This window comes from Megalobrama amblycephala, linkage group LG12 (genome assembly GCF_018812025.1).
Source record: "Megalobrama amblycephala isolate DHTTF-2021 linkage group LG12, ASM1881202v1, whole genome shotgun sequence".
Lineage (NCBI taxonomy): Eukaryota > Metazoa > Chordata > Actinopteri > Cypriniformes > Xenocyprididae > Megalobrama > Megalobrama amblycephala.
In genome coordinates this window covers 13,494,018-13,507,599 of record NC_063055.1, presented here as the reverse complement: position 1 = coordinate 13,507,599, position 13,582 = coordinate 13,494,018, and the positions used below count along the sequence as shown (strand labels likewise).

The following is a 13,582-nucleotide window of genomic DNA, read 5'->3' as shown; positions in this document are numbered from 1 at the left end:
GCCAAGTTACTTGACGGTCATTTCCCAGAAAACAGGACCTCCCATCAACAGCTTAAAATGATCCCTATAAAACTCCCATCAAATAATAAAACACAACATGGACTTTAAATAGCACCGGACTTTGAGCTTCTGTTTGGGTGTAGCACAAATTGAACACGTCAGAGGAGCTTCTGATGTCCCTCATGCTGTTTAGGAGTACAGATACATGAATGAAAATTTGAAGAAATCCAGTTCTCTATGACAGCCCCCGGGGCAGCAAAATCTCTTCTCACATCTGAGAAAAGCGTCACAGTGATAAAAATGGATTTTGGACACCCATTTCCTCAAAGGACATTGTCATGTTTACTCATGTTTTAGAGGCCAATTTGAGCCCACAGAGAGTGAGGAGTTACGTCATAATGATCACTCACCACAAGGTCAGTCAATACTTTACTGCGTCGTATGGATAAACGGTCTGCCTGTTTAGAAGTGAAGCCTTAAACTCACTCACATTTATCGTAGTAGCCCAGAAAAAGCACTTTAGGTTAACTTCCATTTCATGGAGAAAAGACTTTCTACCTTACATTGACAGCCAGCCAAAGGTAGCAAAACGTAAAATATAATTGGTATCATCTTTCTCGCAAATGAAAACTCCATAATGCCACCCATCAATAAACGTCTTATTTGCTCATTAAGAGGAAATAAAAATCGAGTAAATGTCAACAAACATTCATAATGATTTATTGCACTTTCTGAAAGTTGAACAGGGAATGTCTGTGTGCTTTCCTCATTAGCTATCACCCATATCCGTTTCTAAAGTTACACTAGCTACATTCAAGTAACTTGTATGTGAGGCTCAACTGATCAACTGTGCATTACCAAGATGCTGTGGACGTGCATTACAGAGCAAACGGTTTTAAAATAGGGTCTACCCATTGAGTTACCTGAAACTTAAATATGAATATATAGGAGGCAAAACTCTGAAAGGAAGTCCAAAAAATAATCTTGCCTGGTGTAATATTTAAACAGTCATCATGAATCAAAAGCAGAATCAGAAGCCAAAAAAGCAATTTTAAGATGAATTCTCGCTTTATATTAAAGTGTTAGTTCACCCCAAAATGAAAATTCTGTCATTAATCACCCTCATGTCGTTCCAAACTCGCAAGACTTACGTTCATCTTCGGAACACAAATGAAGATGTGCTGCGTAACCAATGAGGATCATTCTCGTGTGTTACGCATATGCTGAGGTTCAAGAAGAGGTTTTTTTTTTTTTCACATCATTCAGGTTCGGTTGAGCTTCTGCTTATGTTCGCTGATCAATGTTTACATGCGAGTAAAAGCCTAAATTATATCTGTTCACATAAAAGCAACAGAGTCTCTTCAGAAAATTTTGACTAAAACGCTTGATTCATATGGATTAGTTTTCCGATCTCTTTATGAACTTTTTCAAGCATCAAAGTAGTAGTTGCAAAAGCAGTCAATGGAAGGACAGACATCTCTCAGATTTCATCAAAAAGATCTTCATTTGTGTTCCGAAGATGAACGAAAGTTTGAAACCTCACGAGGGTGAGTAATTAATGACAGAATTTTCATTTTGGGGTGAACTAACCCTTTAAATAGAGGACATCAGTAAAATGTATAAATATTATAATATACCCATAAACATGGGGAAGATGTGGCTCTTTCAATACTCCTGTTTTCACACCAGTACTCACCAATTTGATGGCCACATATTCGTTTGTGTACAGATTTTTTCCCAGCCGCAGTTCACCAAAGTTTCCACAGCCGATCTTTTTCCCAACTCTGAAGTTGGGGCCGACCATGAGGACCCCCGAGTTGCTCCCCGTTGCCCGGCCTCCATGTACAGTCCTACTACCAGTTGCTTTCGACATCCTTTTCCCTTCCTCTGTCTCTCCCTTCCCACCTCTCTTCTCAAAATCCATAAGCTTGTGATACCCTGGCCTCTCCACGGTTACTCCCCTGCCATGCAAAACAGAGAAGTTTCAAAACAACCCCCAGGGAATGTGTGGGGACGATGGCGAGAAGACAAAATGAGTGAAGGGGTTTAAAAGTATCTATATACTGGTGACTTTTGAGGAGCAGAAACCGATGTCTTCTGCAGACGTGGTGAGTATCACCGAAAGCGCCGTCCTTGCATTAATCCTTTGGTGGATGGGATTCCTTTACTGTGCAGTTGCCCTTAAAGAAGCATGTCACTGCCTGAAGCAGGCAGGTTATGCTAGCATACGCACACATACAGACGCGCACGCACGCACTCACACATCCACCCACACACGCTCCTCAACACTGACATACACTATTCCTGCTAGTGGCACCAAACAAGTGAACGTCCCCTTGTGCTCCTCATGGTTTCCTTGAAGTCAGTCTTGGATAATACCGTGAACATTCTTCATGTTCTAACACTGCTATAAGCAGACTCGGACAGAACCAGCAGGAACGGGTTTGAGCAGTTTAGTCCGTCTTTCTCTGGATACCTGAAAGACATTGAAAAGAGAAGTAGAGTACCAATTAGTATCAATAAATCGATCATGCACATTCTTGATATACCAGTCATTAAACTTCAAACAGAGCCATACCAGAGCAAGATTTCATGTTTTTGCTCCTACTATGTGTTAAATTTGAATGACAATACATTTTAATTAATTTATTCATTTCTTATTTCCATATTAGCATCAAAGGCTATATTCATGGAAAAAAATAAATAACATATAATATATAATTATAAAAAACATATATAAAACTATAAAAAATCTTAAATAATATTTTAGAAATTCTAAAGTTCTCCATTCAATTTTAAAGTGAGTCTTCCACTAATAAATAGGCTAAAGTAGAGTTGTCAAAATGACAAACTTCAGTACTTAAATTTTTAAAAATGTGACGTTTTGAACAGATTCATAAACACCTCTGATTGGCCATTGTTTCCACTTCTCATCGGATATGTCTGTGATTGGCTTCAATGATCAACGCTGTAAAAACATTGTAAATAGTCATAAATGAAGCTCTTCACCAAGTGCTTACACAGATACACACGGGAGAGGAGCATTTTGAAAGCAGGCATCTATCGCGAACCAGTCCGCTGATAGACACCTGCCTTCAAACGCTCCCGCTCCTGCTTTCAAATGCTGCCGTGCGTTGATCATTTTAGCCAATCACAGACATATCCGATGAGCGCATCAACACAATAGCCAATCAGAGGTGTTTACAAATCTGCTCAACAGCGCTCAAAGTCACATTTTTAAAATTTCATTACTGATTGGTACCAAAGTCTGTACTTTTGACAACTCTAGGCTAAAGCATGCCACATGTGATGATGGACAGATGCATCATGGGACACTCTAAAACACAGATATTAATCCTGAATGACCATGCATTTAAATACATTAATTCAATTTATTGCCACGTCAAAGGCTGTATTCATGGAAAAAATAAATAATACAATATATAATTCAAGTTCGTACCACATTACAACAACTATACAAAATCACATTTACTATGCATTTTAAAGTGAGTCCTTCACCACACTAATTCTGAATGTATTTTTTATTAATTAACTTTCTTTTACTGCCATATCAGCATCAAAAGGCTATCTATATTCATGGCAAAAACAATAAAATACGTAAAATTATATAATATACAATTAAACTTCATACAACATTATAGTCTACAAAATATTTCAGTTTAATATTTTGATAGAATTTTTTTTTTTTTTTTTGGTTCAATACATTTTTAAAGTGAGTCCTCCATTAGAAATAAATAAACATGCAACATGATGATGGACAGAGGCATGATGGGATATTATAAAGCACAGACACTAATCCTGGTCCTCAATGTGCATGGAATCCATTTTCAGATTACCTCAAGGTCCAATAAACCTAATCAATAACAGCAAGAGACAAAGTATTGCATGCTAGACATGATGGGAATGCAACCTCACTGGATAAAGAGACACAACCGAATGCTACTTAAAAAAAAAAAACTTTAATCACCCAGTCACAGTTTTGGCAACCTAAATAACAAGAGCCAATTTATGACACTACACCAACAGATTTTGCTGGTCTGCCTCCAAGGCATGGGATTTTTTCAAAGTGTGGAGAACAGAACGGTTGAGAATTACAAGCCTAACAGTGCCCGTATCAGTTTCCATATCCAACAGGAACTTTGACGACACCTGTGTGGTTGATAATGGAGAGGGGAAGCGGTGTAGAAGGTCAGAGATCTCGGTTGCACACCAACCCCCTCTCCCATCCAGGGTCAGCACTGCCGTTAATGTAAATGGAAAAGAAAGTCGGAGCAGGTAATGCAAGAACTATTGGAAAGACTGCCATGATTTCCTTCAGAAAATGCACTTAAAACGATCAATGGCAGCCTGACTGGCTGTAAAAGGATACCAGACCAGAACTGATGAGCAATATGCAATCAGCTCGGCAGAAAAAACATCTTTGACACTTTATTGGGGGGGGGGATTTCACTACTTAATTTCAACATACAAGGCACTGTTTGTTCAGCAAGTGACAAATGCATCTGAACATCAATGCATTAGATTATTAATGCACGGTTCATTTTTCTAGTCTGACGAAATTATAATACTTTAGCCTCAGCTAAAACGAATTATGAAAAATTATGCCCTGTCATTCAGCAAAATAAATGCATCACCAATCATGTCGACTTATCTTTTGTAACAGTTATGCTGGATGCCGCTTTATGAAAGGGCCTGAATTTGCATATATCAATTCTCAATATGAAATCAATCATTATAGCAAACACTTTATCTTAATTGCACACTGTATAAGCTACATAAAGGTGAATAATAAACAGACAATTATATAAGGCATTTAACAAGCAGGGAATTACACATACTGATCTTAAACTATAGCTTGAAAATGTTAATAACCTCAAGGTAAGCAATCCATAGTCTTGTTTAGTCATATACTGCGGCAAATAATGCATTTAGCCATATCAGGATTGGCAGTCAATCATGTCTTTCGATGGTCTGTTGGTCACAGCCCCTCACGGTACCATAAAAATGCTGATTACAAGCTCTACAAGGGTGAAATGGAAAACCATGCCACAAGTCAGTTAGAGATCACAACAGTCAGAGGATCAGATATAATTATAAGATCTGTGGACAAGAACTAGTGTATAAGTACTGATTATGGTGCATGTTTCCATACTCTACTTGGATCAAAAGCAACTTAATCAATGCTTGAGTGAAGTTTAACAAAGATAGACATAGACTACACCATAAAAAAAATTTCATTTCATATTTAGAGAAAGATTTATAACAGATTAAGAGATGAATCACTCAGATAACACAGGAACATCATCATAAAAAAAAAAAACACCTGACACAAAAGTGCATCAGATAAAGCCAAAATGATGTCTGTAATACCACATAATCTGGAATTAAAACTTCCCGACTAATAATGGTTGCCAAGTTAGTGTTTGCAGTTATTTTGAGTCACTCTCCCTACAAGAAAACAAGACAATCCAGCTAACGACGACTAATTGTTGTGCTTATCTGACAAAATATCAAGAGAAAAGAAACCAGGTTTCAGCATAACAAACAAGCCAACACAGTTCAACTGTGTTTTAGCTTTCAAACAGGAAACATGCAAGTGTTAGAGGCTGTGTAAAAACCAAGACATCCACTTCTACTTTCTCAGATGGGCAAAAGAGAGAAGCTGGTGCCATAAATCTGCTTCTGTGTTTATCTATAAGGCCTTGTGTCGTTGTGTGGTGTTGATTTGAGCTTAAGAGGCAAAGAGAGAGAAAGAGAGCTGCCTGGTCATTTATTTCCTTAAGCACAGAGTGATTTTCCATACTAATTTGTTTAGCCTCTATGTGAAACTGGGAGATACAGTTTAACACTCCTCTTGCTTGCTATCTGACACCTTTCCTGTCTGATAACTGAGGAAAATTGGTGCACAGCTCTAATTTAAAAAGTAAATTATTTAATATCTGTCAAAATTAAACCACACTAAACCTCACTTCCACGTAAACTTAATACCTTAATGTTTAAAATTGCACAGATGATTCTAATGTCTGAAAACGCCCTTGACAGGAGAGATTTCCAAAGCAGTTGTACAAAGTCGAAAATGTCATATATAAATATGTTTATCAATCCTGGCACTGAAAGTGTTTCTGATCCGTCCATAAAATGTTTTATTTCATGATGAAGTGTCAATTCTACAGAGCTTCCTATCACGGCGTAGCAAAAATTACATACTTAAACCTTAAATATGTCTTTAAAAGGCATTCAGAATATTGTCTTTCAGCCGTCTTCTTGGCTAGTGGCTTAAAAACGTCCTTAAAATGAGTGGCTGTCTAGCTGAGTCGTCAAATATAAACTAAATACACGTCGAAATGCATTTCATTTCACATCTAAAGCAAAATATATTCCCTTTCATATTCGAAAAGGTAAGGAAATACCGACAAACCAGCTAAACAACTCCAAGCCTTGTTTGACAAACATGACAATAATCCTCCACAAATGAACTAGCTTAGCAACCCACTTAGCTAACATCACATTAGCCGTCTAGCAGCGAACCTTTCAGTCTTTCGATTAAAACGAGGGGAGAATGTTTTTCCTGAGGAAACATAAAGATGTTTTTACCTGCGTGCGAGTCCCCTATGTAGTATGCCGCGACATGGTCCTTTATTTATGATTTGAAAAGTGATTTAATTCCTCACTAAAGACTAGCCCGGCTTCGCTGTTGTCTCTTTAAGCCTACCGTTTCGGTGAGCGAAGCTCCGGCGTCATCCGACACTCCCATTGCTGTGGATACGTTCTCAAAAGTGCGTAGATGGATTGGTGAATATGCGGCTGTGCTGTCGCGCGCAACAGAAGCTCCATACCGTCCCCACCTGGAGAAAAACTCGAATGTTTTGCCTGGATCAACAGTTGAGGTGTTGAATAGTGCTGGAAATATTGGAGTCATCTTTTGAGAAAAAAAAAATGAAACGACTAAATTAATTTGAAGGAAGATTAATTTATTGTGAAGTAAAGTAAGTAAAGTAACTGATTGTGAAGAGTTTAGGTTTTTGTGTTGAGTCCATTGCTAAAAATAAATCACTGATGGAAATTATTTTTTTTTTTTTTTTTTACTTTTAACTGGATAACAGAACCATTTGTTTTTATATATAGAGAGAGAAATCTCTTTTTCTCATTAAACTCCATATTCAGTGGAGTTTAATGAGGAAAAGATAAGATGTAAATATACATGTAATCTGCTTAACATATGAACATGGACATTCTTTTCCTGGTTTTCTCTTCTGGAAGTACTAGAACTGCTCACTCTTGCCATTTATTAAACTGATTCAACTCCACTTCTCATTCATATCCTCACAATAGCTCGCAGGTTGTGGCAAATTGCATAACATAGTTCATGTGACTTTTACAAATGTAGACATGGCATTGCTTTTAATACTTTTCATGACTGCGTGTATCTAATATCGCCCAGAATAACGTTTGTACTGGACTGTCTGAACTGAAAGAATATTCAGTTATGGCGAATATTTCAAATAAGATTATGCCAGCAGTCTTATTCAGACCAGACCGTTGTCTTAAACTATAGTTACTGCAAACAATTTTACATTATGCTTTCATAATCCAAATATGACCATATTCTTATTAACTTAAGAAAATTGTTTTGCATGTAAACACATTCAGTGATTGCTAACTGTGGCTTTCATTCATTTAAAAAATGAAAGAATCATGGTCATATATTTACTGTAGTGACATGAAAATGTACAAGTGCACACAAAATTAAATGTAAGCTTTTGGTGCTTAAATGTTAACGCTGAGAATGCGTCACATTTGGTAAATTATTTATTGCATTTGACAAAAATTATGAAGACCAAACGTGCAATCCCAGAATTAAGCTACACAGCAGTCATTATGCTCACAGCAGCTCACAGTTATATCAAATACAACTGATTCAGGTGTTTTTCATGTTTATTTGTATTCAAAATGATAAAAAAGTTCATAAAAATCTACAAAGTGCTCAAATATGTGTGTGCAACACAATAGGTTTCTTAACAATGCTCTAAGCTATGCAAAACGGAGCATGAAAGTTGACAAAATAAGCCAGTTTGTACAAATACAATCAAAACCACTTAATGAAAGTTACATGAAAAGAACCAAATCCAAACAAAGTTACAATGTTGTGGTGACACAGGAACACCTGTTCCCTCTTCACGTCCTAAAAAGGATGACTGGCTCATGGGAGCTTATCGGTTGGTGGTACGGCTACATGTCCATGTGGTGGTGAACCATGGCTTTAGATTGACAGGCAGACTGAAGCATGAGACTGCTGCATTTCCCCAATGGCACAAGATTGATGGCTGTGCTGTGCTGCTGTTGCATTATAGGTAAATATGTAGGAGAGAAAGGCAGACCTCCAGACAGCAGCCCAAGTGCATGAGGCACTGGTTGTTGGTAGTGTTCTCCAGTGATGAATGGAAGAACAGCAGAGGAGTGTAGTCTGGGATGGGAATGAAGGTGAGTTGAGTCCTCTGAGGAAGCAATGGTCTTGTTTTCTCTAAAAGAGGATTGAGATTTTGAATTAAAGACTTTCTCTTGGTCCTTAGCCCCTTCTTTCCGTTGTTTAGTAGCAGAGCGATGCACTTGGATTTCTTCTTTGGGAAGGGGTGCGAAGCGTTGACCTTTTCTAAATTTGGCACGTCTGTTTTTGAACCACACCTAAAGAAACATGTTTTGTTAATCTAAGATGTTTTAAGCACATTTAACCTGCACTCTTAAAAAGAAAGGTTCCATAAGGCGATGCCATAGAAGAACTATTTTTGGTTTCCCAAAGAACATTTTGGTTAAAAGTTCTGAAGAACCTTTTTCTAAAGCTTCCATGGATGTTAAAGGTTTGTAATGGAACCATCAATGCTAATAAAGAACCGTTATTTTCTAAATGTATTATATTTACCACTGGTTTCTAGCTAGTCCTAGACTAAAATGCATGTTTGAGCTGCTTTAACTGAAAGCAACTTGTACTGACATATCTTAAAATATGTCAGTGCCATTGTTTTGTCTCAAGATGCACACCAGTAATGTTTTTTTCTAGGGTATGTTCATAAAAGCTACTTAAATATCCTAATTGAAATAAGACTTAATCCTGGCTTAGCCTAAGCCCTGTCTGTGAAATCGGGCCTAGAAGTGTTCTGCTTGTTGGACACTGCAGATGTTCCTTTGTCTCTCACCTGGATACGGGCCTCTGGGAGGTTGATGCAGACTGCTAGTCTCTCTCTCATGCCAACATCTGGATACTGGGTTTGCTGAAAGGCCTTTTCGAGCGCTTGTAACTGGGACACATTGAAGGCCGTGCGACTGCGACGCTGCTTTTGCTGGTTCCCGTAGCGTGCCTCAAGGATGAGTTCTAAATGAAGAAAATGTTTATTATTGTTTACAATTCATTTCATGATACTTAACATTGCTTGTCTAACACACACTATATACTGTAGGGCTCAAATGTGTGAGTCCACATAAAAAAAAAAAAAATGGATTCAAAATATGAAAATAAACAAAGTTTTATGATTTAATTTTTTTTAAACAAATAAGCATCATAATTTTGTGCTCTATTTTAGGTCAACTTTTATACACTATTGTTTGAGCAAATAAATAAATGTATAATACTGATATAAAATTAAATTTCAAGCATCTGTAATAAAATAAAACTGAATTAAATTGCAAAAATGCAAATTGAAAGCATTTTCAAACATCCTAACCGCGCTGGATATTATTAAATAAAATGATGCACAATATTTAAAAAACAGTAAAGAATATTTAAAATATATATTATATTTTATTCTAATATTAAATTAAAACTTAATTCTATTTATATTAAATGTATTCTTGAATATAATCAGATTATTAGACATATAGCCAACACATCTAGTTCATTTTTAATAAACTAAGCGTAGCCTATAATATGAACACTAACCGTAAAGTGTGATCAGTAATTACAAGCTTTAAAAAAACAGAAATTATAATTTTACGAATTCTGCATTTGCTCTGTAGCCTACTTCATTTATATTTATATTTATTATGTTCTCTAAAGTCAAGCGGCATCTCACCTGCCAGGCGCTCCGCCACTGTGAATGTCTGCATAGACGACGGACTGGCCGCTGAATGAACCTGATACGGCTGCGCCATCTGCTGGTGAGCCTCGTGAAATAACGAGTTGACGCGTTGCAATGGAAAAGGCCCCTGGCCGTGTCTTGGTCCACAGAAATACAGAGAATTCATTCTGGCTGAGAGAATAAAATATATGAGAATCGCTTAAAATAAAAAATATCACGTAAAATACGATAAGGAATAAGCTAGGTAGAAAAGAACATAGGCTAATAGAATAGAAAATGTTTAACAAAACCATTTTTCTATAAATAATAAAAAAAAACATTGAACACTTACCTACAACTTCCAATGAACTGTGGAATGATTAGTTGCAAAAAACGGACATGTACCCAGTAAAATTAGGTAAAGTAGCTATGAGTAACTGCTGTTTTTGTTTTTTACTCATATGATTCTTAAAATCCCAAAGTTACGACTCACAGGAGCTGGTAAAATCCCCCAAAATTTACAATGAAGTTTCTTTTGCTAAGGCAGACCTGTAATGCTCCACGCTGAGTATGGTTTAGGTTCTCTCCGGCTCAGTTTCCACTATTTAAGAGGCATTAACTTCAGCTTCCTTCAACCATTAGCCAATAGAAAGAAAGGTATTAGCCTGGATTAAGTGGGATGAGGGAGAGAAAGGGGGGTTTGGGGGCTCAAGTTTTTGAAACTATTGAACTTGGGAGATTTAGGCAAAGCATCTCCCTTCAATGAGCGGGCATTGCGCTCCCCCCTTTAAAACAATTAAAACAATGTGGTCGGCTAATCTCTGGGGTTGGGCAGATTAAAATAACAGCCTTTGATTGTCCGTTGTTCTCTTCCTTCTTTCTCTGCCGTTCCCCAGCTTTTGTTAGTATTAACTCCAAGGGGGGGTGTTTGCTTGGCTGGTTTGTTTTGCTAACTGGACCCATATTTTGCCCAGAAAATGTCAACTGGAGAATGCACTCTGGAAGTGGCCTATTAGGGTAATTTCTTAGGGCTAAATGTTCCAGAAATCTTTCCTTCAAATCAAATCCTCTCAAAAAAGGAGGATTTAAGCTATTAGCATCTGAAAATAAATAAAATGCTCAATAAAATGAAAGACGCACGAGGTAAACAAAGCAATTTGCAGTGCTGTGGTGTCCAAACTGGTTATAGTTATGCAATAAATCAAAAAACAGTTATGAAGCAAACATATCAACCAATCTTGTCATTATCCCATCATCGATCTCTCAACACCCTCTCTCATTGAGCTCAAGCAGCAGTTTAGCTCCAGCTGAAACCTCAGTCACCTCAGATCAGATCACCCTCAGTAAAACTGCAGCCGAGCGGCTGGGAGCGGCTCAGGAGGTTCAGAGATGTAAATTCCGCTAAATCCTGACACTGTGCAGCTCAGGGCCAGGAAGGCGAGGCATGTGGAGAGCTAGATTATGTTTCCCACGAGTATCAGGGCAGTTGCACACTCCTCTGTGTGTGTGTGTGTGTGTACCCAGGAGGGCAACACATGGAACCAGCAGCCAAGCACTGGCATGAGACTGGCACACACAACCTTGACCGCACATTTAGCTCACTTTAATATGCACTTTCCTGCTGGAAAGGATTGTTTGTTTGTATCCAGACAGTCATGGAATTCTGGTCCTTATTAGAAAAGCAGATTTACACAATAAGATCTCTATATCTTTACAAAAGTCTTTCACTACTATTATGGGAATATTAATGAAATGCTAGTTTGCTGAACACTTTGATTGTTCCTTTAATACTTTTGGCTGTTTAATACATCTCACAGTAACTAGAAACATTCCTAGAAAGATTGTTAAAAAGAAATTAATACTTTTATTCATCAAGGACAAGTTAAATTGATCAAAGGTGAGAGTAAAGACATTAATGATGTTACAAAAGATTACTATTCCAAATAAATGCTGTTCTTTTGAACTTTAAAATCATCAAAGTACCACGGTTTCTACAAAAATTTTAAGCAGCACAACTGTTTTCAACATTGATAATTATAATAATAATAATGAGAGCAGCAAATCTGGAATGATTTCTAAAGGATGTGACGCTGAAGACCATCCATCACAGGAATAAATTACATTTTACATGATTTTAAAACAGAAAACAGTTATTTTAAATTGCAGCATAGTAGGCTACCATTTCACAATATTACATTTTTGATTAGATGTAGGCTAGCCCTTGTGAGCAAAAGAGACTTTTAACATTTAATTCTTACCAACTTTAAACTTTTGAGTTCTTTAAAGTAGGGTGACCAGACGACCAGACCAGTTCCGGTTTTTGGTGTTCTGTCCCTGACTGAAGCTGTCCCCGGAAATGTCCCCATTTTATAGCTCGTTCAAAACAACCCGCATATACATTGCAAAAAGCCCGACGAGCATACAGTAGCCTGCTGGAGAAATTGTGTAGTGATCATGTTCTCCAACAGGGGGGGCTGTGCAGCTACACTTAGTCGCGCGCGCGCCGCTATTTCATGAGCGTAATGTGGATCTGGACCAGAGCAAAGAGCCATTATCGTCAAATATCAAAATAAACATCATTATCGGTTTCAAGGTAGTAACATACTAACTATTCATGTTAAATTAAGGTAATACTGTTGGTATGTTTTATAACAGGGCCTCAACAGGGTGCGAGATTTGATTTGCACAATTTTAAACGTCCACAAAAGTTCCGCAGTCACAACGCAGCAGTTTTCACACACACGTGTCTTAACTACGTGGCGAAGGTACACTCAGATATGAATAAATAAAAAATAAAATAACACACGTACTTTGTGCTTAAAATGAGTCTAAAATGCAAAATAATAGTTAAAAATTAATTTAAAAAAAAGTAATTTTGTATACTGTAAAAACAGCTTGTGAAAATTTTAATATTAAATTCAATAATTTTAAAAAATGATTGTATTTATCTTCTTATATTTATGTTTTATTTTTGTAATGTAATGTGCTTTTGTAAAGTCATAATTCTGGCTATAACAGGCATATTGTTTTGAACTGCTTGTACAATAGTGTAATAGTTTTTTTTTTTTTTTTTTTTTTTTTTGGTGAATTGTATTAAAACCAGAGCAAAAATCTTAATAATAAAACTAATTATTAGTGTAATAATAGCCTATAAGGAACCCACAACAGTTAAAAACAAAAACATTCAAAAATGTATTGTCTGTCCCTGTTCTTTAATATAAATAAATATAAATAAATAGATAATAACAAATGAGATTTTGGTGATAATTTGACCTTCAAATAGGAAATGTCCCCAGTTTCCATTTCAGAAATCTGGTCACCTTACTTTAAAAGTTATTTACACGTATCCTACACTGTAAAAAAAAAAAAAAAACCTAGCCTAATTCCGTAAAAAAAACGGATAATGTACTGGCAGAAAATTATTATCCAGTAATTTTACGGATATTTCCGTTAACCCTAAACACAACGTAATGAAGTTCAAAATACAGGTAAAACATTTTGTAAAAAAATAA

General features: G+C 36.7%; 2 protein-coding genes across 5 annotated transcripts in view; both read right to left on the bottom strand.

The window, feature by feature from the left end:
* Window positions 1-6,854, bottom strand: part of csnk1g2b (casein kinase 1, gamma 2b) — a 37,807-nt gene extending 30,953 nt beyond the window's left edge. The window contains exons 1-3 of one of the 3 annotated variants that reach the window (XM_048208874.1): window positions 6,616-6,771; window positions 2,065-2,476; window positions 1,697-1,961 (exon numbers count right to left, since the gene is read on the bottom strand). In XM_048208874.1, coding sequence (XP_048064831.1) covers window positions 1,697-1,924 — 228 coding nt within the window. In that variant the 5' untranslated portion in view covers window positions 1,925-1,961; window positions 2,065-2,476; window positions 6,616-6,771. Of the gene's footprint in view, window positions 1-1,696; window positions 2,477-6,615 lie in introns of all 3 variants that reach the window. The other 2 variants (XM_048208875.1, XM_048208878.1) reach the window with 2 other exon arrangements.
* Window positions 6,855-7,772: 918 nt separating this feature from the next.
* Window positions 7,773-12,477, bottom strand: zgc:101100 (uncharacterized protein LOC445169 homolog). 2 transcript variants are annotated; one of them, XM_048210016.1, is made up of 4 exons: window positions 12,329-12,477; window positions 10,086-10,262; window positions 9,213-9,388; window positions 7,773-8,703 (listed from the first exon to the last, which is right to left on the bottom strand). In XM_048210016.1, exons 2-4 carry the CDS (start codon window positions 10,255-10,257, stop codon window positions 8,251-8,253), a joined length of 801 nt encoding a protein of 266 aa, XP_048065973.1. In that variant the 5' UTR covers window positions 10,258-10,262; window positions 12,329-12,477; the 3' UTR covers window positions 7,773-8,250. The 2 variants fall into 2 exon arrangements, with proteins under 2 accessions (XP_048065973.1, XP_048065972.1); XM_048210015.1 differs by lacking the exon at window positions 12,329-12,477 and adding an exon at window positions 10,423-11,563.
* Between the last annotated feature and the right edge of the window lie 1,105 nt (window positions 12,478-13,582).

Excerpts from the sequence above, each read along its gene's own strand:
- zgc:101100 (XM_048210016.1), bottom strand. The coding sequence starts at position 10,257 with ATGAATTCTCTGTATTTCTGTGGACCAAGACACGGCCAGGGGCCTTTT. Across the intron at positions 9,389-10,085 it reads AGTGGCGGAGCGCCTGGCAG|AACTCATCCTTGAGGCACGC; the intron begins GTGAGATGCCGC and ends TTCTTCATTTAG. Across the intron at positions 8,704-9,212 it reads TCCCAGAGGCCCGTATCCAG|GTGTGGTTCAAAAACAGACG; the intron begins GTGAGAGACAAA and ends ATGTTTCTTTAG.